The sequence below is a fragment of the Brienomyrus brachyistius genome, chromosome 17, assembly GCF_023856365.1.
Source record: "Brienomyrus brachyistius isolate T26 chromosome 17, BBRACH_0.4, whole genome shotgun sequence".
In the NCBI taxonomy this organism is placed as follows: Eukaryota; Metazoa; Chordata; class Actinopteri; order Osteoglossiformes; family Mormyridae; genus Brienomyrus; species Brienomyrus brachyistius.
Window position 1 is genome coordinate 7,489,498 of NC_064549.1, and position 23,439 is coordinate 7,512,936.

Below are 23,439 nucleotides of genomic sequence, written 5' to 3' on the forward strand. Positions count from 1 at the left end.
AATCGGAGCACACTTGGCTCATTGGGGGTGGGGCTTAAGGCTCTAGCAAAGCATTTCAGACAGAGGGTGAATAGAGATGAGAAAAATAAAAATAAATGGGAAAATTTGCATAATAGGGTCCCTTTAATATTTAAGTTTAAATCCTGTTTCGCTCCATTCGCTGTGTGGGTTTTCTTCTGGAGTTGGCTTATTTATCTCTAAATTGCCTTGCATGTGCTCTGTAATGGACTGGCACCCCACAGAGGGAATACCCTGGTCTTGTGCCCCCCCATGACCCCCTGACTAGGCTAATGGGTTGGAAGATTGATGGATGTTTGCTTAAAATTTTTAAGTTAATATTTGTCACTGACAGAACGTTTTGCTTTACAAACAGACGGATCCATTCATAAATCCTTATTGTTCCTGTTGAAATTCTCAGATTCTACAGGAGAAGTTCACAGAGTTCGCCACGGAGACGGGCATGTTGGGTCAGGAGAGGGTGACAGCTGTGAACCAGATGGTGGATGAGCTCATTGACTATGGTCACGCCGATGCAGCTACCATTGCAGAGTGGAAGGATGGCGTGAACGAGGCCTGGGCTGATTTGTTGGAACTGATGGAGACGCGAGCACAGATGCTAGCTGCATCACACCAGCTGCACAAATTTTTTGCAGACGCCCGGGAGGTATACTATCATGTAACGAGAATGTGTCAGGAGTATTTGTACCATTTTAAATATTATGTTATTATGCTACTTATTAGTTACATATTGATTAGTCTGCGATGGGTTGGCTATTCTCTTCCTTACGCCCATATTTTCTAGGATAAGCTCTGGACCCCTCCCATGATCCTGAATAGGACAAAAGGGTGCAGAAAATGGATGGGTGGATGTTGATTTGTTAATTGTCTTGTTACAGTAATATTTAGTTGTGTTTCTGAGTCAGAAGCTCTAATGACATAAATCGATCCTCCAGATGTGAGCAGAAGTGAGTGAAGGCGATTGTCTTGGGTTGTAGGTTTTGGTCCAGATCGCGGACAAGCAGAGGAGGTTACCTGAGGTGCGGGCATGTCAGGAAGGTACAGCCAACACCAGCACACTGCAAAGGCTCATGCACACCTTTGAGCAGGACATTCAGCTGCTCATCACCCAGGTGAGCACGCTCGACAGGCACAGACTGAGTCACGATCTGTGTCGTGCAGTGGTCGGAAATACCGGCAGTCCCCAGGTTAAGAACACCTAACTCATACTTATGAGCAGAATGCCATGAAGCATTTTATATAAAAACTTTGGGTTAAATATAACGGTTTGTAATAACGGACGCACACGCTACTTTGTGACACTCGTGAAAACATCACGCAGCTTCATCGGCTTGTCGGCTTGAGGCACAGTGCAGTACAGTACCGTATGTTAATTTTACCGACCTAAAGGGAGTCTTAGGGAATGGATCTCATACTGTACATAACCTGGGGATTGTCTGTAACTTTGAACATAGTATTACGCTACGGAAAATGTACATTTGCTAACCATATTTATTAAATTTAGATTTCTTTAGATTTTAGATTTGCTAAGTTTCCTTAAGTTTTTACTTTTGTGAAAGAGATACTGGTCATATTTATTTAATCACTACTCGGTTTGTGCCCCTAGCGAATCAAAGCAAAGCTACTGATTGACAGAAATCAATTAAAAGATGGTTAATCTTCACGCACAGGTGCGGCAGTTACAAGAAAGTGCTGCCCAACTTAGGACTGTCTATGCAGGTGAAAAAGCAGAGGCTATTGCCTGCAAGGAACAGGAAGTGATGCTGTCCTGGAAGGAGCTGCTGAATGTATGCGATGAGTGCCGTGTGCAGATTACCACTGTGACAGACAAGCTGCGCTTTTTTGGTGTGGTGCGTGACCTACTTATCTGGATGGACGGCATCATCTGCCAGATTGGGACAGGAGAAAAGCCCAGGTACCAATAGCATTTAAACACATCATTTTTGGAAGAAGACTATCAAAGAAGCTCAAGCTTAAGCTCAGACTGAAAAAAATGCATGACATATATAACTGTAACACTGAAGGATACTCCTGAATGAATAAGGGATGCAATATTTGATGAGGATTGGTGCCTCCCCATAGATCCTGAATAAACTTCAGACATCTAAGGCACAAGCAAGCTGTTTCATCAATTAAAGCCAATGAGACCTTAGAGATGGATATTTCACCTATCTGGCATTGTGTAAATCGAATTCTTATATTTAAAATGATGACAGATTTTCCACCATAATATTTTCTGACAATTCAGTTCATTATTTCCTCCTTGAAATGTCTACAGTTACCAACTCTGCAGCAAGTTGGGTCGTATCTGATGTTGATTTACGTCCCTCAGCATTCATTATTCTAGGTTCGATGCCTGAGAAAGTCTGAGTAACTGTCACTTAAAACATTATCCTGAGCTTTCTTCTGGTTGTACCATTGAAAAAAAAACAACACAGTGCACAAATAACAGGAATTATGCTCCCTGGCTTCTTTAGGGACGTTTCTTCGGTGGAGGTTCTGATGAACTACCACCAGAGCCTGAAGTGTGAAATCGAGGCACGCAACAAGAGTGTGATCCAGTGTGTGGAAATGGGGAAGACGCTTCTGGCAGCTCGCAACCCTGCAGCTGAAGAGGTGACAGGCGACAGTCGCATATCACTTAACGATAACAGTGTGCGACAGCATAGTGGCCGCATTCCACCACGGCTGAGATTTTGAACCTCTGCTTGTATGGAATTTGAAGGTTCTACATGTTCTGCAAGATTTTCTCCTGAAGTCCAAAGGCATGCAGTTATCTTAATTGGCATCCTTTGAACTGTCCTTAGCGTGTGTGCATGTGAGTGAACATAAGAAATTTACAAACGAGAGGAGGCCATTCGGCCCATCAAGCTCATTTAGGAAGAACTTAACTAATAGCTCAGACTTGTTCAAATCTTATCTAGCTCTGATTTAAAGGAACCCAGGGTTTTAGCTTGGGCTACACTAACAGGAAGACTATTCCATACTGTAACTACAAGTGTAAAGAAGTGCTTTCTCAAATTCATTTTAAAATGTTCTCCCGCTAATTTCCACCTATGGCCACGAGTTCTAGATTGTTTTTTTTTTATGACGTTATTGTAGTTATGGGGCAGAACAATGGTCTTACACCTCTTAGGCTGTGGGTTTCATCTGGGTGGATAGTTATGGATTATGCTAATCTGCATGTTGACTGTTTGGATTTTTAGATAAAGGAGAAATTAGATAGGATTGTGGCTAAGCAGAAAGAGCTCACTGAAAAATGGGACAAGCACTGGGAGCTTCTACAACACCGTGAGTATTTTATGTGTTGGCATGTTGTTATATAGCAGCGTGATGATATATCGTTGTGGAGCATGAAGAACTTTAAGACAGAAACATTATTTGGAACATGTTCACCATTTAGGTAAAAGTGTGAAATGATTGCATTTGCACAGATTTATATCAGGGCATTTCATTTAATTATTACGAAAGTTGACCTGATATTTTTTTACATTAATTTCAACATCAATTTATGTCACCTGACAATAGGAAGTGAAAATAAACGTTGTTATGCTTTTCTTTGCAAGTGCTTTATTTAATATGTATATATTTTTTATTATTTATTGACATTAGGCTGGGTTTGCAATATGGAAAATCTATCACAAAATATTAAAAATCTTTTTATAACACATGCAGACTTTGGTACCTCAGAATAAACAATCAAAACGAATGGAAAACATCCAGTTCCTTCTGAATTCCAGAATTTGAATGAAATTTGGTGATACATCCAAGGAATTAAAATTAGATCCGCTGAAATATCAGGCAATCAGAGCATGCCGTGAAACTTTGCAAGATTTCAATATTTCAAAAGCTAATAAAGTGACATTAGCACAGTGAGCCGATTAGAAATCATTATAGGTGGATGTTGTTGTGCCAGTATTATCCCTAAAAAGGGTAGAAAATGCCTAGAGAAAGGCAGAAAACATGCATAAATATGATGATTATCCTGGATGACACAGACGATATATATGCTTGTCTTGCCCTCTGTTACTTCTGCAGTGCTTGAGGTACACCAGTTTGCCCAGGAAGCCGTGGTGGCAGAGGCTTGGCTAACAGCCCAGGAGCCCTTCATCAACAGCAGCGAGCTTGGTAACAGCGTGGACGAGGTGGAGCAGCTGATCCGACGGCATGAAGCCTTCCGCAAGGCCGCTGCCACTTGGGAAGAGCGCTTCAGCTCGCTACGCCGGCTAACTACGGTACGGAAGACTCTTAATCTTCCTGATTCACACATCTAACCATTATTGCTTTCTTCTTGCTTATTAATTGTATGGGTATAACATATACAGACAAGTCACCCAGGGCTGTAAGGCTGCCAGATCAATCAATTAATCAATCAGTCTTTATTTATATAGCACTCTTTTAACCACAGGGTTTGCAAAGTGCCTTACAGAGATTTAAAAGAAAGGAATTCAAATAAGCATACAAGAATTAACAATAAGCACAGAGAAAAAAATTTAATTGAACCAGTTAAAAATATATATTATTTTTATTATCATAATAATAATAAATTACCACCAAAAATGTGGGAACCACCCGCGTTCTCGGTAAAGGACTACACCGGGGACTCTAGCACCTACTTCACGAAGGACTCTAGCACTTACAGTACCTCACCGGGGACTGTAGCACCTACCACACTGAGAACTCTTACCCCTACCACACCGGGGACTCTAGCACCTACCTCATTGGGGACTCCAGATAGACCCATTCATGTCTTTTTGCATTAGCTTGTGGAATTCCCTGAGGAGCTAGTCATAAAATCCTGTCACACGTGGTCAAAAAGCATTATTCCTTACAGATACCAAGATTCTAACAAGAGAACAGCTGATAACTCCCATGAAGCTATAGTGTAATGATTGTCTTTCCATCACCCCAGGTTGAGAAGTTGAAAGCGGAACAGAGCAAACTTCCTCCAACGCCACTACTGGGCCGGAAGGTTTTCTTGGACCCCCAGGAAGCGTCCCCCAATCGGAGCACCACCTCCTCCCTGATACGGCAGACAATCTATGAGAAGCCTGAGCCCAAGTTTGAGAGACAGTCCCTGGAATCCCCAGTCTCTCTGGTCAGAAAACTTGGTTCGACAGTGGCTAACTACACACCGGTCATGAATGGCTCCAGTTACCGAGGGATAGATTTGCGAGCAACAACCAGCGGGGAAGCAAAGGTCGCTTATGTGCGGCAAGACCTTAGGCCTGAACGTTTGCAGCCCAAGATTGATCATGTCCATGAAGCTGTAAGGCCCTTGCTAGAAATGCATAAATCAGAGAGGGAAAAGGATCAAGACAGGGGACGGGAGAGGGAAGGTGAGATGGTCTTGGCTAATGTGGTAATGAGAGAATCTGGTCGAGAACTAATAACCACTGAACAACCAAGGGACCCCCGTAGCAGCCGTTCTGACCCCCAGATGGATCACTATCGGAGAGAAAGGCATTTGGAAAGACAGGCTTCCAGCGAACAGGAAATTCAAGCCCGACGCGATGAGCTGCCCCAAGAAGTTTGGCGAGAGCGTCACGAACGCCGTTTAGAGCGGCAGACGTCTAGTGAGCAGGAGGGTCACGGTCATGATTCTCGCCGTAGAGACCGGCCACGGCTTGAGAGGCAAGACTCAAGTGAGCAAGAGACGACCAGAGATCACTCGGATAAACGTTCTGCTGGGTATGTCAGTGTCATCGCTAAATGGTTACTGTGTAAGCCATGCATGGTGCTACATATCAGTCATAGAATGCATTGTGCAGAACTAACATTAAGTGTGCAATATTTGCTTTCAAATTTGATGTTCCGGTACTGCAGGGATAAGCGGTCCACTTTAGCAGAAATTGTAGAACAGCTGCAAGAGAGAGAAGCTGCACAGGTAAGCCTACCAAGCAGGTAGTGTTTTCAGTCTGTTTGGTTTGGACAGTTAAAATCTTCTCTAAATAAGCATCTGAAATCTGACTGTCTGCTTTTTTCCTTTCTGGAAACAGGCTCGTGGTGAGATACCACGACTTCACAATGGTCTACCTGAGAAATCCATTCGACCTGATCGCCCACGAGCAAGGGATCGACCTAAGCCCCGCCGTAGACCCCGGCCCAAGGAACCTAACCCAGGAGAGTCAAGGCGGTCTCGCTCAGCACCGGCACAGAGTAGTCCACCAGTGCCCCAGCCGCCAGTGCATACCGCACAGCACGAAGGCTTCCTCTTCCGTAAACTTGATATTGAGAGCCAGAAGAAAAGCGCAAACAGGTTGGTCTCCATTTTCTAACAGTATCAAAGGGTACTAAGGCCTATTTCACATATAAAATAAACTGTTCCATGATCTGCTAAGATATGTAATGCTGTATGTTTTGTGCAAGCTCTCTGCAATAAAAATTAAAAACTCAACTGTAAGATTCTAGAAAGAAATAAGGGTGGATGTGCCAAGGATGTCCCAAGCAGTCTCTCCATTTAAGACTTGGACATGGGTGGCAAGAAAGTGCGTGGTGTGCAGTCATTGCAGGTGATCATCGCTTCCACATGTCAGTTGTGTTCGTGAAGCATTCAGTTACTCTGGTCTCTGGCACATGAGACCGAACTGGTTCCTGGAAGCAAAGTTGAAAGCTAATTGTACCAATGAGGCCTTGTTGTTATATTTAAATTGAATATATAGATCACGTTAAGACCATATAATAGCAACTCGGCTATTATAAAGAATCTCCTGACATTCTTGAATTTAACCAAAACCTTCTCTTTTTCTTTTAATTTCCCTGGTCCTGGTACTGGCTGCCTTCTCCCTCTCCACAAAGGTAAGCCATATATACATTCTTAGAGAGATAATTTGTATGTTAATTAATTGTTTGTTTGGCAGTCCATTCTCATTCGACCTATGAAGGCTCATCCTCATGAGCAGGACAGGTGAGTAATCTAGGTAGCCTGTGTTTATTATGGTGATTCTTAAAGCAGCCTTCTTCCCGTCTAACAGCAGGTCTTGGGTGAACCTTTACTGCGTGCTGTCCAAGGGAGAAATTGGCTTCTACAAGGATGCAAAGAATACCACCACACCTTACAACAGCGAGCCATTGCTTAATTTAAGCAACTGTACCTGCGATGTCACCAACGGCTACAAGAAAAAGAAAAACGTTTTCACCCTTAAGTAAGTGGTTTTTTTTTTTATGTCTTTAATGCATTTAACTTGAGTTTTGTATGGTACACCCGCAAATTGTAATGTGGCGCACAAGTATGTAATCTTGTATGTAAAGGTAAGATATCCTTTTGATCTTGGTATTTATGTTCCATAGCACTTCTGGGTACATGTTTGAAAAAATTATGCGGTGATAGTATTTTAGAAATCACAACATTATTGATAATGTTCAAGAATTATTGACAAAATTCTGTGACACACACACACACACACACACAGAGGTTGATTTACAGAGATATTTCCTCTATGCAATGTGTTCAGCTAAGGAATATACAAAAAAAAATAACATTATAATATACTAAAAACAACATTACAGTTTCAGAAAGATGTTATGCGTAGAAAACGACATATTACTCACTACTTCAACCAATCATGCCTGTTTAGTCCTCAACATGATGAAACACATCTGGCTAACATGTATTTAGGAGGAACTTGTTTACACACATTCAGTTATTTGTTTCAAATTGTTTTATAATTGCGATTTTTATTCTAGTGATATTTAGGATACTTACTGCTTAATTTCCTGGTTCCACACTATTTCATTTTCCATAATGATACTCTGCACCCGAGTAGTACTGTTTATGCACACTTCCTTTATTTGCTCTTTTCTTTGTTTTTCAGTGTTATTGAGAATTAATTGCGTGCGTTCTTTAGCCTTCCCTGTCTTCAAAATGTGCGTCTTTCAGCTCAGTTCGTCGTTGCAAACTGAAATATTCTGAATCTTTATCTTTCAGGCACCTCTAAGCAAGAAATTCGATTCATGTGTTTTCTCAGGATTCCCATTAATTGCTTGTCCATTTTTTGACCTGAATTGTCTTTACTTTGCTTATTTGATGCATTGCCTTGATTTATGCGCACATACACGCAAACGAGCAATCTAATCTTATATTAATGCGGTGTACTAATCAGTGTACCATCTTTTCCCTCTAATTTTAGAACAAAAGATGGGAACGAATTTCTGTTTCATGCAAAGGATGAGGTAAGTGGTAGTAAACGTATTGCGGTTTTTCATTGTCCAAGCAGTGTTCTGAGTGAGGGAGCGCAAGTTACTGCTCTAGCTAATGATTATAATTTGCGTCTCTATCGTTGCCTGAATTATAGGAGGATCTGAAGGGCTGGATCACAAGCATCACCACCAGCATTGCAGAACACGAGGAGATCGCCAAATGGGGACAGCCTCAGCCTACTACCTCTTCCACGGATGAAGGCACGCGGAGAGACGGCAGCAAGGCCGAGAAGTCAGAAAAGGGGGAGAGGTCCGACCTGGGGGACAAAGTAGAGAAGGGGGAGAGGTCAGATAAGTCAGAGAAGGGGGAGAAGTCGGAGAAGAAGGAGAAAGCAGAGAAGGCAGATCGGCGCTCTAGCACATCGGGAAAGAAGAAATGAGAATATACCTATATTTCTGAGATTTTGAAAAGAGAGATTTAGCATCTGTGTGAGTTCCCTCTCACCATTTCTTCTTAATCAGATCAGTTCTGAATAACAAGAAAGGGACCAAGACAAGTATGAATGCTCGAACGGGAGAGTTCGCATCCCCGCTCTGTCTTTTTCTTGTGTTGAGGACTAGACACCAAGCACCAGCTTTTTCGCTCCTACAGTCTCTGCTTCTGCCCCAAGCAGTTACAGTACCTATTGGTCAGGACACTGCACCAGTTTAGGTGGTCTTGCTAAGAAGATACCCTTAAAAGAAGGTTCTTGTCACTGGTGGTATATTAAACTATGTCATTAAGAATGTTTCATTTTGAATTTATTTTTAATTATTCAATTGTATCTATTTACCTGTCTACATATATTTATCTGTCTAGATATGTCTTATAATCAGAAGCAAAAGTGAATGAAATATGCCAAAATATTTCAAAAATCTGGTTTCTTTCAGATTTTTTTTTTCTTTTTCCTGTGTCCATTTTTTATTTATCAGAAGCCAACCTTTCATAATACTTGGGAATTTCACAAGAGGGCTAATTAGCATAGCTGTGGGTAATTGTTTGCACATGCTGCAGTCCTATGACATTGGTTTGAAACTGGATTTCATATATACTTAACGATGCCTGTATTAGCAAGACAGAATAATCCTGAATAAGTGTGCTGACGTAACCCCGCCCCTTCACAAACATGAAATGCACAAATGAGGGAAAATGTACGTGAGTCATATTTTCAGTGACAGAATACAAGGGTCCATTTAATGGATGCATCATCTTCATCGTTTTATTTATTTATTTATTTATTTATTTGTGTTTGTTTTTTTTGTTTGTTTATGTCTTTGGCGGTTTTCAAAGTTTGCCAGGGACAAAGTGTGTTTATCCAGCCACGTTGCCATGACTCAGGTTCTGTTCGTTTCTCTGTCTCCTCAGTATCCCTTAGTCTTCCACAACATGACGGGAATGTCTCGATAGGTAGATACACTGTATGGGGCATCCTGCACGACTGTACAGAGTTTGATATCATGAGGACAAGGTAACACTGAAATGGGGCTATTATAGCTAATGTAAAAAAAAAAATTAAAAAAAATCCCCTGGAACTCGTAATACAAATTGCATTACCATGCTGACAAGACAGTAGGTAAGCGAAATACCTTAGGAATGCAAAACCACTTTACCGAAGCCACATCACCAGCGGTTAGCTGCTCTGTTGTCACGTGGTCTGAGGTTAAAGGTGTGAGCAATGGTGCTTTCTGTGCAAAATTTGTCAGAGACAATTAGTTTAGAATAAAAAATAGGTTGATTCTCAAGATTATTTGCAAAGTATACAGCAGGTAAGGCAGTATTAACCAGGAATTTGCAGGATAACTGTAGACAATTTGTCTGTTTCGATTCCTATTAATAATAATAGAAACAATTTCAGCTTTGCTCTTTATACATATGTAGTCATGCAGGTTCTGCTGGTCCAAAGTCTTTATAATATTCATAGGAGAGTAATGTTTACTTTTCTCCGAAAATAGTAAACTAAAAAGCAGTACAAATATAATACAAAGTATAAGCCAAAAGATCTGATTCTCACAGGTAGCATTGGGGGTGTATACAACTCACAGTAATAAGATCATCGTACAATTGCAAATTTAAAACATTTCTTAAGCATTATGAGTCCCGCTACTTTATTTTTTTTTCATTACATACAGTATGCACTGCTGCTTGCATGGTAACCAACCAACGGTAAATGTTGGTGCACATTAGTCAAAAGCAACCACTGACAGTGGCAACGGAATCGTAGTTACTGTGAATGTACATAGTAACTGCACAAATGGAACCGAATATTTAATTGTGTTCGGAAGAGAGACACAACTAATAACATAAATGACTTTGAGGAACCATACTTTTGGAAGTTCAGAGTATACCACAGATATACAACAATTACAAATTTGTTGAAGTATTTTATTGCGATTAGCACAGTACCTTTTTGCCTTCAGTGTATTGAGCTTTTGTTGTTTATTCTTTTTTTTTCATTATCTACGAAGATTTTAACATCACCGTTTCATAAATGGAATTTGGTTACAAGGTTATTCGATTATTTAGGATTTTCCAATAATAATCCGAAAACGGTTTTTATGGTTTATGAAATATGTGTACATTTGTATTTTCTTTAAAAAGAAAATACTTCAGGTCTGTAACATCTATAACATGAAAATTACATTGGACTAGAATGTCAGCAAAGATTCAGAAGTACTGTCCTTCGAAGATAACAATTCCTGATTGTAATTATGCAGCAGAATTGTGACAGTAGAGATTACAAACTTTTTGCTCCATCCTTACCATCTCCTAAAAATGTGAACAATTCCAGATGTATGTAAATAAGATTTTTTTAAGTAACCCATTATTCATATTTTTCTCAGTCCTTTTAAAATGAGTTGAAATGACAATTAAATGGCATTTAAAACTTGCAGTTCTGTTTAGACAGCTATTTCATTTTCATTATATTTCTTTTATGTTTTTGTTAACTTTACAGAATTATTTTTATGCACTACTTGTTCATCGATGTAAACCAGTCAGTGTGATGCAGTTTAAACGCATTATTCATAGTCAAGGAAGAGACCATTGGAAATGGTAACAGTTGAAAAGAGAATTTATGCAACTTTTCCTCTGCACTAAAAACACCTCCCCATTGCATAGTGCTGTTGTCTGTGAAACAGGGTGCTGTAGGGTCTGCAGGAGTGAATAATGCTGCGTTTAATTTTGGATAAAGTGAACTAATATTCAACTGCCTACTGGATGTCTAATTTTTGTACCCTGAACAATAAGTGTATATCATCAAGTTCTGCCTGTGTTTATTTACTTCATTCTTCTTGAAAGAACGTTTGTTTCTTCTTAGTATCACTAATTTAATTAAGTCCATGACTCAAAACACATCTAGAGTCTAACAACTGGAGGTACAGATCTCAAGAAGCTGACAGTGTGTATTTGCAAAAATTGTCTCTTGATGATTTTCATCTGTTCATCCTTAATTTTTTTTTACAGAAAAGCTTCAAGTTTAAAAAAAAAATCAGACCAACTAGGCATCACATGTAATCAATAAAGAGCACAATTTTTGTAAACATATCTGCTGTAAACAAATTCAAAGTATGTGTGTGTGTGTGTGTATATATATATATATATATATATATATATATATATATATACACACACACAGACACACAAACAGAGACACACACACGCTCTAACTCCAAACATCAAGTTCATTTTTCCCAAGAATAACGATTCCAGTGCTTTTGTGATATTTAAATAAAATTTTTGGGTGAAAAGGGAATTCTGATGGATGTATGGCGTAGAGACTGTTGTTGTCAAACTAGTATAGGGTGGCACAGAAATTTATAATGAAATTAATAGAATTCTGATGTGTTTGCCGCACAGCAGTTGTGGTGATCATCGCGGAGCTAACCTGCAATGTGACATATGAATCCTGTTAAAAAGCTTAATGTATGTTTTCCTCCCTGTTCTCTACCGAAATGCATACTATCAATAAGAAGAAATTCACCATAATTGACTCACAATAAGCTCCAGCATTTTAGTCTTTTTTTGTGTTTTTAAACAGCCTTCTTAGTCACTGCTCATTTCCTTGTATTGTTTTCTGTCAGTCAGACCTTACAGCACCCACTGCTATTTATTCAAGAACTCATATTTTTACATGTACCAAATTAGTATTGCTTATAATATTTTCTGTAAAGAAAGAACTACTGCTGTAAAACCAAGGAAAAAAGTTTTTGATTTAAAATTTAATTTTTAAATTAAACCTTGGGGGAAATGGGGCAAATGTTTATTTGTTAAAAAAAAGACAAAAATCAGGAAAAAAAAGTTGCATGTATTACTGCTGCCCCTATTATAAAACCACCGTGCATGTTTTAAAGCAGTTTCACTCACTCGTTATACAATCACTGTACAGTACTGGGGTGACAGCTGTACATAAATGAAAAGGTTTTATCAATGAATTATAATGTATAAAAAGATTGATCTTAAAAGATTTGCCTCTGTGCAGTTATCTCAGTAAATAGATAAATACAACTTGTGATATGCCAAAAATCCACATATTAAGGTTGATATTTACTCTTTTAAATCAGGAGTTATTAAAGCCTTTTTGCAATGTTTTGCTTGAGATTGTATTAAGGATAAAACACTAGGGCCGTGGCAGCTGTTTTATGAGTACTGGAGGGGAATGTCTTAAGATGCATTTCGATGTTCTGATACCAAGCAACATTATATTTGTACACTGCTAAAAGACTAAGGTAAGATCAGTTCTCATTTATATTGTCCAGATTCCACTGCATGTTTGAATCATTTGTTTTCAACTTCGTGGAAGAGGGAAAGTTTAATAATTTATAGAAAACTTAAGTGAAAGAATAAAACAATGAGATTATTGTGGGGGGACACAATATTTCTCAAAAATTGTATGTAATTTAAGTAACAAGTTCACAGGAATACATTTTTTTTTTACCATTACACCAATATCAGCAATATCCGTAATACTGTTTCTCAGATTCAGCTACACCATACAGATACTTGCCTTTTACTAATCTTTTTAAAAATAAAATAATAGCCAGTAGTCAGTATTGTAATTTTATGAAAGAATTTATATGTGAAACCTTTGTAATACAAAACTGCATACATTGTGAAAACTATTTCCTAATAAATGCAGACAACTTGAGTGCAGCTAATGAATGTAAAATTAAGTAATGAAAATTATTTGTGATCTTAAGTTTAAGATCTTGAAAGAAATATTTACCAAAAATAAATTGAACGTGCAAGGAAAAATAAAAACAAAGGCTTGCTTTAGGAAAGTGAAATTTAAAATACTGCATGTAGTGTTATATACACATTAATGGAAAGCTTTTAGGCAAATGAAGACACACTTTGTGCAGATGGGTCTGAATTCCAGAGATAGTTTACCGTTTGGCTTTATTCTCTAGTTTGTTTCAGTTTCGTTGTCTAATTTGTATCATAGAGTTCACATATAATTCTTTTGTTATTTAGAGTACAATTTAATTCATAAATATTCATCTCTGCAGGTTGCTATTTGGATAAATAATGTACAGTTTAATATTCTCTTTTGAGGACAAATAACATTTGTTCTTATCAAGGTAAATGCAGAGGAAATAGCAAACTGCTTATATCATGATTTTAGTCTTGTTCAGTCATGCCATTCATTGAAATGATTGATAATGGCTACAGTCAATGTGTTTTTCACATTATTCTATTCATCAGTCTATATTATTTTTTCTCTCTCCATACTTCAGTCCCACATTGTGGGGGTTTATAGCTAGATTATTACATCTTGCAGGGTGGGGAGTGTAGTATAACTTATGCCTCAGCTGATTTTATAGATGTATTAACACTAGTACTAGTAAAATAATTATTATTAGGATTGCATTTGTTTTATTTTTCATTACATTATTGTTATTTTAAACAGAAGTGACACAATTTTAAGAAAAGCCTTCTTTTGTGTGCAGTTAAGTACACAAAGGGTTTTCAGACTGGTCATATAAAACTGGAATGGTGTTACTGACCCAGATTCAAAATGCGAAAGCCACCTATCGGGAAAATCATTCGCCTTATAATGACGATACCCATAATGCTGATTGTGCAGGACAGTAGCAGTAACACACACAGTGACAGTGTGCATTTACATTTATTTTGGTGGTGTAATTTTCTGTCCAAATCAACTAGTGTATCTGCACATACAACTTGCTAAAACCATAAGAGCACATGTGCATAATTTGCAGGTCTTGCCTAACATAACTTCCAGTATGATATACAAAAATATTACTCTAATAAAATTATGTTACAATGTGTTTAAAATATTAGGTTATAAGTGTTGAGTGTGGGTAGCATAATATTAAAACGACAGGCTAGAAAGGAATTAAATATACAAGCATCACCGCTGGTCCCCCCAAAATTTAAGTAGACAGGGTTTGAGGAACAAACACTGTGCTCTGGACTGACATGAGAGGTAAAATCACTTAAGTTCATTGATTACACTATTCTACACTGTTTTTATTAAGCTCCATTCAGCTTGTTGTCAGATTGCTGCATATAGAAGCCAAGAACTGAAAGATTATGAGACTCAGGACTTTAAGGATAGATCGTCTTTAAGGACAAACAGACAGTATAACAGTAAAGGGACACTGGTGACTGAGTCAGGGCTAAAGGACTGACATTACTGTAGTGAGAAAAGATTTCATGTATCACAGAGGGATGTAAGAGAGTGTCGACGAGAGCAGAATTTCTGCTGGGAAGAGCTGAAATAGTCATCAGAAATGAAGGGGTTAACCAACAAGAGTATTGCAGCACCTCTTACTGTATATTCATAACTGTTTTCCAGTTAATGCAGCTAATTCAGTTATCATGTGTTTCCTTTGGTCTCCTGTGCACCTGTACAGACTTAAACAGAATTTACAAACTTGAAATTTAATTATCTTGTGAAGGAAAATTGGTTCATTTATAATGCAGCCATCCTTTAAAGAGGATATATTTTCTATACTGTGAAAAACGAGAGTCCAAATGTCCGATTCTTTTTTTATTTTTTTTCTGTTAGCCAAAGTCCAGGGAATTGCCAACAGACCACTTAATCATTAAAATAGTTCAGTTTTTTTATGTTTGCTGGGGCAATGATGGGTATGTTGAAAACTCCAGAGACTTGTCCATTTTTCAACTGTGTAATCTTTTTTATTGCAGTTTCATTATCTATATGTTTATCCGAGTAGAAGTGTGAGATTCTAAAGGGATGGGGGGTAGCATAATGGTCTAAGAATTACTGCTGCACCTCGCAGCTCCCTGCTTATGGGTTCAGCCCTACAGTAGGTGTCTGTGTGTGGAATTTGCATATTCGCTCCATTTCCGCAGGGACGTCCTCTTGCAGTCAGGTGAATCAGTGTGTCCTGGTAAGGACTGGGGTCATGTTCAGAGTGTCCCCCACCTTGAACCCTGTGTTTCCGGGAGTGAGTTCCCAGATTCACCACTATGGAAATTGAATAGATGGATAAAGGTACTGGAGGAAAGTTTTTATATTACAACGCAGCGTGTAGGTTAGTGGTTATGTAATGAACCTAACTTTCTATTCCTGAAATCAAATAATACCAAACTGCAAATATTTCTCATCTGTAAACATACCGTACGACGTGATTTTTGGCAGTCAGTAACATTACCTCCTTATACTTTACATACAATTTTGACCAATGTGAAATTTCATTCTTGATCATTTAGGCAAAATTCACTTTTATAATATGTATAATTCAGTTCCTGTTTCTGTCATTACTGTGTTATGCTCACATACGAAGTGAGCTGCCTTCAAGAGACAAACCGTTCAATTAACACATTACAAATATTTTTTTTTCTTTTACATACACCAACAATACACATTCCTTTCCTACTCTACTGGATAATGCCTTGTACACTAATTTTAAAAAGCAAGAAGAAAAATCATTTTGTTTACCAATAAACTATCGCTATGAAAACTGTACAAGATTCTATTTTATAATTTGTGCATGATAACTACTGTACATTAAGTGATTAATCAGATTATTATAGGAATACAGTAGGGTTTGTATAGGTAGGCAAATAATCACAGGTAAATGAAATACTTCATAATGCAGTAATAATTGTATTCATTATCAGGGTCACCAATGAAAAATTTAAGCTGTTTATCTGTATTTCAGGTTTCAGATTAACACTGTAAATTCATTCTTTTTTTATACCAAATACTTTATCCTCCTCATTGAACAGTATGTAATATGTAAATGTTAAATATACATATTTGCATATGTAAAATACACAGATATATAGGTAATGCAGTAAAGAGTGTAAGCAAAACATCAGTTCTATGATTTTTGAAATGCCATAGATATATAGGTAATATTACCAAAAACTACATTTTTATACTAATTTTCAGTTTTAATAAATATTACTGATTATTTGTATGTTTTTCCCATGTTTTTGCAGTGTCCGACTTTGTGCCCTGAGCAGGATCCCAGGATCACCCTGTGCTGAATATGCAGCATGGATTTTGGATCGGCAGTACAGAAAATAGATGGATGGATGGATGGATGATTGATTGATTGATAACTAGCCAAACATATGTGTAGTTTTATTCCATTTTTCCCTGTCCAGCCAGTTTCAGCAAAAATCAAAGGTTAGCCTTATTATTAAGGTAGTTTTGCTAAGTGTTCAAAAAGCAAAAAACAATTTGTTTAATTGAAAATGTTAAAGTTAGATTTCCAGTCTTAAACAGATACGAAAAAATGCTATACCAGACAAACCCAGATTCATCCCCAACTAGCTTAAGTAAACATTAATTTGTTTATCAGCAGTGACTCAACGACTTCCTTTTTATTCTCATTTCTGTTCATGGCTTTGTGCGTGTTACCATTGATTTCCTTTAAATTATCCTTTGCCTGCAAATCTGTGCCCCAGAAATGACTGACATCCTGTAACCTTCCGTCACAAAGCAAGAAGGGAGCAGGCTTGAAAGTTTTACATTTGGCTACATATCTTATATATTTATACTTCGTTATAATGCTGTATTAAGCCAAGTCAGACACAAGGAATCGACAGGTGAAGTGAGGCAAGATATTTTCGTAGTACTTTTTAACTACAAAACAGGGAAAGTAACCAGCACCTGCTGAGAAACCCGGGTTTCCTGCCTACTGCAGATACCTTTCTCAGACAGAGGACCAGGATACTTAGGGAAACTTGTTCCTGTCCACACTATCTGCACATAAGGCACATGAGGAAGAACTCAAAACCACAACACAGATAAGTAAGGCTCTTGTCTAATTATAAATTAACCTTTTCAAACATGATTACCTACTAGCTAGTAGTTTTTTGTTTTGTTTTCTCCAATTGTGTCTGTTTTCTAATATGCACTACATTATTATTTGAGATTCATATCAACTAAATTTTACTTATTATTTCTTTGGGAATTCAGTGTCAACATCAAAAAACTAAAGTTTAGCAAACTCTCATTTCTGCAGCAAGACAGAGGCCTGGAATTAAGGAACTTGCTACTGTGAATTGACCAGCTGGATGAGGGGGAAAATGTTACAATGGGAACCAAAAGCCTTTTCAGGGCTTAGAAAAATGATGGCCATAGTGAGGATGAAATGAACACTGAACAGGCTGACAAACAATCATTCATACTCATTCACTACCAAAAAAATGCTAGTTTCATGTTTTGTTAGTTGTCTGCCTTCGAGTTGCACTAAATAAAAGTTATTTTTTTATCAAACATCCTTCAGCCACCAACACATGCCTCAGGAGGATAATCTGGTAACCTACTTGTTTGTTCTCAGCAATATTCATAAATCACTGTCGCTGTTACTTTTTCTTGTGATGTTACCACTTATCTAGGGATGAGGGAGAGGGCGTAAAATAAAGGGAAAAGCAGAAAATGGGAAAGCGGTTCCGGAAAAACACTTTCAATGGATAATGAAAATAAAGCAAATGAGGTGAAGACGAAACAAACAGCATACAAAACACACAAGTATTGACGCAGAAGAAAAGGGGCTCAGGATGGAAATGAACTAAAGTTAATCAATCCAAATAACATGCAGAATGGTTTAATTCTGAAGACAAATATTCCGAATATTTATTCCAATTAAAAGAGCAGTGCAGTGACTCGGTGGTTCGCTTTGTGGGATCAATGCCCCAGGACTTCTGGTTTAGTTCTTGTTTGGGATCTATATATACTGAACTACCATGGGTTTTCCCCTACAGTTCATACAATTCAACTGGCCTCTGTAAATTATCCATAGTGTGCTTTGCAATGGACTGGCATCACGTCCTGGGTGATTCTCTGCCTTGTAGAAGAAACATCAGGCCCCACAGCCCTGGACAAACCCTGCAGTCCAGCGGCATGTCAGGTAGGTGAACATTACATGAGCTACTAATCTGGTCATTGCTGAGGCCAATCGTATTTATGTACGGTCTCATAGTTAGTATAGGCTGTGTTCATACCCACAAAAAAAACATCTCAATCTTTGGACGTTAGCAATGTCACCAGCAGGGGTGCGGCTAGACATCACAGGCCTCTAGGGAAAATGTCAACCTGGGTTGGCCAATTTCAATCGCTCAGTTGCCAAGCAGGGGGGATTTTGGGGCCCATACGAAGTGCTGAGCTCCCTGAATTTATCATGGTATCCATGCCCTTCCAACATCTCTGGGCAGCAGCCAATGCCACTCCAGTTAACCTTTGGCTATCACCAGACTTTATAAAATACATAGGAAATGTCATCTGCAACCTCTAGCTCTGCTGGCCTTAGCTGTACATACAATACTCAAGTAGGTCCATTGTGGCATGTTCCAGGTCTAGCTGCAGCCAGGTGAGTAGGTAATTACTCCTGTTATTCCCTCCTTCAGATAGCCCTACTTTCTCTGCAGCCAAATAAAGCCTTCAGCCTTTTTCTGAATGTAGATACTCCTTCAGAACATCTATTCTTGCTCCCTTGCTTTCATCTGCCTGCTTCTTCAATTTGAAGCGTGACAGCCAATGTAATCTAAAGTCACCTATGCTGACAGGTCTCTGACATCAAATATTAAAATGTCCCAGCAACCAGAGGCACAAATTCGCAGTGGAGACTGAATTATTTACATGCATAATGCTATTTATTTAGACCATTGCATATAAGACACTAATAAATAAAACTGACAATTATACAAGTATCTGAAATGCCTATTAAAGAATATGACTCAAGCAAAGACAATTCTCTCTTTCCAGAAATTATGCAAATCCAACCATTATAAGAGAAGATCATTTTGGAATCATTGTTTTATGATAATGAGCTTGGAAAGCGAATGTATAGATTCCAGGACGCCCACAGAATTGTTAGGAATCAACTGCAATTTTGATCATCTTTGATGTGTAATAACACTGAAATACAACAAAGAACAATTTTTTTTCATTAAGATACTTCTAACAGCACGTCTATGTTAACCTGGTAACCTATACACTGTTCTGTAAAACCATTTCTCTGATGACAAGGCGAAGCGAATAACATACGTTGTAAGAACGTTGAAAACGTGGAGAATAACGCAGTATTTTGATAACATGCCCAGAAACGCAGAAAGGCAAACCCCCGAAACAAAAACACACATCAGATGCAATAAAACGTTTGCTCAAGCGCGGTGCAGATTAGTTAGTGACGTAAGTGAAATGTGGCATACGCATTCGTGAAATGGAGCTCGTGCGTGGAAACTGAGTACTGACAGTTTTCCCACGGGGTGTTGGTCTACTGTAGCCCATCTGAACGTGTCGAGGAAAAAAAACAGCGTTACATCGCTTTTTTTCATCCATCCATAGGTTTATCCTAGTCAGGGTCGTGGAGAGATCTGCAGCCTATCCAAAGCAGCCCTAGACGCGATGCAAGTATCGATATTTAAGCGCTTTCATTCGGGAAATTAAATTCCTGCTTTTTACTGACTAATCAGTATTTACCTTTATAATCAAAATACACTTATTTGCCCGCTCATAACTAGTAGACGTTTAGTGCAGCCGGAACGTATTATAAGCCAGATGACGTTTTCCACCGGAAGCTTTGGATAGCTGACATATACTCACACAGAGCACGTCGGTTTTGGGAATAAAACACCGTTTACGCTCACATGCTGTGAGTATTCGTGTATACTAATATTTCGATCAAATAAAAGCTTTTGATATCTACTCAGAACAATAAAGACTAGCTAACTGTAACTCAATCAACGGTAACTCGAACCTATTTGTAGAATTGTGATAATTATTTGCGGTAAGATTAGAAAAGCAGTTAAAGTATCTCGATTGCATGTAATACGTAGCTTCTGTTTTCTCGTGTTTGTTATAGGTAGAAAGTTATACATTGGTGACGCCAAAGCATGAGTGAAACTAAAAAACATGCATTTACCCGCATTGATATATATCTCAACAGATTGTAAACAAACATTAATGTTAATGCGTTTATATGTTGCTGACGGCAGCCTGGCAGCGTATTAAACGTCGGCCGTGATTGTGTTATGTACATTATGTTATTTATGCTTACTATTTCTTTTGTGACAGAACATGAGTGACTGGAGTCCAGTTGCGAAGATATATGACCCCCTAAAAGCAGGAAGTATTGACGGCACTGATGTTGAACCTCATGACCGTGCTGTTTGGAGGGCAATGGTTGCCCGGTATATCCCCAACAAAGGTGTGATTGGAGACCCCCATCTGACATTGTTTGTAGCCCGCCTCAATCCAAAGACAACAGAGGAGAAACTGCTGGAGGTTTTTTCTAAGTATGGGGAGATTAGAAGGTTGCGACTAGTAAAAGACATTGTGACTGGCTTCTCCAAGGGTTATGCTTTTCTTGAGTATAAAGAGGAGCGCTCTGTTGTAAGAGCACGTCGGGAGGCCAACAAGCTGGTGGTAGATCAACACGAGGTCTTCGTGGATTTTGAACAAGAACGGACCCTAGAGGGCTGGATACCAAGGCGCAAGGGTGGGGGACAGGGAGGGAAGAAGGAGTCAGGTCAGTTACGATTTGGTGGGAGAGACAGACCTTTCCGAAAGCCTATCAATCTTCCCGCCGTTACACATGACCCAGGATTTCTTCAAAGGCGACCAGGGAATTACAGGTGGGAGAGACCTGGGCTGAGGGAAGAACGATGTAAAGAAAGAGACCAATCCCCTGGCAGAGATGTAGATTATGAGTGGGGAAGAGATCGAAGAGAAAATGACAGAGGAAGAGAAAGTAGTTGGTGTCAGAAAAAGAGAACAAACATTGATCAGGAGAGCAACAGAAATGATAAAGTTTCAAGGAGGAATGAGAGTAGATACTGGGATAAGGACAGACAAAAAGACAGGAGATGATATTTGTTTTAGGTAAGCCCTTCAGAGCATGATTTGGTCAGTCTCGGCTGAACTTCCATTGATGATTGATATTGTAAAACCATTTCCTTTAGCTTTGATAACCAAATGCCTTGACAATTGCAAAGTGAATAATTTCTTATTCTTTTTCTTAATGCAGTACTCAATAAAAACTGATAGTAGTACAAAGAAAAACAGTATAATAGCAGTCTAATCATTATCACATAAAATGCTTATGGTCCCCTCATCAAGGTAGAAGTTGTAAATAATGGAAAATATTGGACCAATATTCACTTTCCGTGTCATTGTTATAGTTTTATAGCTTTAGTTTTCAGCAATTTTGCCCTGGGATCTCCCCTATTTGTTCATGCCCAAATTAAAAAAATGTATAAAAATAAACTGCTTTTGCTGACTTCTGTCATTTCCATTTCATTGCTAGCCTGACCATCAGTAATGGTGTATGACTAACGATTAACAGGGTTATACTTTTGTTCTGGGAGTATGTAAATCATGGTATATTTACTCTTCAGTTAGCGTTCCTGTTTTGTTTACCTTTCTTACCTATACTCCCAATACATGATATAAGCAGTTCGATGTCTCAGACTTCACAGTGCAAACTTTGATTAGCCGAATGAGGCCTGTTGCTCTGTTGCACATCTACAGCAGTGTAAGTTAATAGCCTAGACAATATCTAAATGTTAGTTTGGTGTCTTTTGGGTTTGAATTTATTTCAAATTACTTGATAATAGGTCGTTTCAGGTTTACCCCTGTGAAGTCTGACATATTAAATAACAGAAAATATTACATTTGTAAAACAGTTTAAGACCCTTTTAACATTTTTTTTAAATGAAAAAAATTGTACATCTATGTTTTTTTGTATCATTTAATACATCTCCCTGGTAATGTATTGGTCCCATTTTTTGGAACGCAGATACATTTTTGTTGCATTTGCAGCATTTTATAAACAAGTTTTACAGCATTTTTCCTTTGCATTGTGGTAGGCCAAAAACTAGACAAAGATTGACTTTGCATTTACTACAAGTCAGGATATATGGGATGTAGCACCCGAATCATCTAAAACTGGAATAAAGACATCCATCAGCTTGGATAAGATTTTCAATGAAAGCAGTGATCCTGTTGATGACAGAAATCTTGGAAACCTGTGTAGCAAATATGATACATTTGGCTCACATACGCATTATATTTCAGTTGAACCAATTTGCATGCATCCTCTACAAACCAGTAGTTGTAAGGTGGGTCATTGAAATAGCACCATACCAGAGGCCAGGATAGGCAGTAGCTTGCCTCAAAGCCTAATCCCAAGAAGCAGTTGCAGCTACTGGCTTCAGACATGCCATCCAATGGAAAAGATGTCAACTCAAATATTTTTCTTGCCCCGGCTGTTACTGACCTGTGAACTAACTTGAGCTTCTACTGTAAAAACGTGGTAGAAACTAGATTAAGTGCTGTCAGAAATGACAGCATTGTATTCCCTGGACAGCCCTGTAATTTTTCCACCTATCTAAGCCATAGTCATCCCACACTTAATAACTTGCACAATTTGTAGACGTACTGGATGAATAGCCTGGAAAATGTGAAAGTGAAGTACAATTTCTAAAAGGACTGGATGGATCACCATGTAATGTTAATGAATGTGTTTGTACCTGAATGTCTGTCGTAATATGTATGCGTGAAAATATACTTAATCATTTATTGCACATTTCACTTGTATGACAATTTGCAGAATCTCCACTAGTTAGTTGGTTACTTGTGTTCCTTTGTGTATGTTTTAATATCCATTTGAAAATGTCATTTATATTAACATTTAAATATATGTTTAAATATTTATACTCTCACCAAAATTTTCTTTAAAATAAGACGTGTAACAGACTAACGGTAGGCTGTATACAAGAGGTACTCAAACTGGGGTGCA

At 38.3% G+C, this 23,439-nt stretch overlaps 2 protein-coding genes across 6 annotated transcripts in view; both read left to right on the forward strand.

Annotated features, from left to right (window-relative positions):
- Positions 1 to 12,781, forward strand: part of LOC125711804 (spectrin beta chain, non-erythrocytic 4-like) — a 77,621-nt gene extending 64,840 nt beyond the window's left edge. For 3 of the 4 annotated variants that reach the window (XM_048981113.1, XM_048981112.1, XM_048981115.1), the window contains 12 exons: positions 419 to 664; positions 996 to 1,130; positions 1,689 to 1,933; positions 2,496 to 2,634; positions 3,225 to 3,309; positions 4,057 to 4,253; positions 4,931 to 5,709; positions 5,845 to 5,905; positions 6,018 to 6,277; positions 6,993 to 7,163; positions 8,148 to 8,190; positions 8,313 to 12,781. In XM_048981113.1, coding sequence (XP_048837070.1) covers positions 419 to 664; positions 996 to 1,130; positions 1,689 to 1,933; positions 2,496 to 2,634; positions 3,225 to 3,309; positions 4,057 to 4,253; positions 4,931 to 5,709; positions 5,845 to 5,905; positions 6,018 to 6,277; positions 6,993 to 7,163; positions 8,148 to 8,190; positions 8,313 to 8,597 — 2,646 coding nt within the window. In that variant the 3' untranslated portion in view covers positions 8,598 to 12,781. The remainder of the gene's footprint in view (positions 1 to 418; positions 665 to 995; positions 1,131 to 1,688; positions 1,934 to 2,495; positions 2,635 to 3,224; positions 3,310 to 4,056; positions 4,254 to 4,930; positions 5,710 to 5,844; positions 5,906 to 6,017; positions 6,278 to 6,992; positions 7,164 to 8,147; positions 8,191 to 8,312) is intronic. The other variant, XM_048981116.1, reaches the window with a different exon arrangement.
- A 7,030-nt stretch (positions 12,782 to 19,811) lies between these two features.
- On the forward strand, positions 19,812 to 21,918 carry snrnp35 (small nuclear ribonucleoprotein 35 (U11/U12)). 2 transcript variants are annotated; one of them, XM_048981184.1, is made up of 2 exons: positions 19,812 to 20,292; positions 20,715 to 21,918. In XM_048981184.1, exon 2 carries the CDS (start codon positions 20,718 to 20,720, stop codon positions 21,507 to 21,509), a length of 792 nt encoding a protein of 263 aa, XP_048837141.1. In that variant the 5' UTR covers positions 19,812 to 20,292; positions 20,715 to 20,717; the 3' UTR covers positions 21,510 to 21,918. The 2 variants fall into 2 exon arrangements, with proteins under 2 accessions (XP_048837141.1, XP_048837142.1); XM_048981185.1 differs by having other exon boundaries at positions 20,281 to 20,386.
- Positions 21,919 to 23,439: the final 1,521 nt, after the last annotated feature.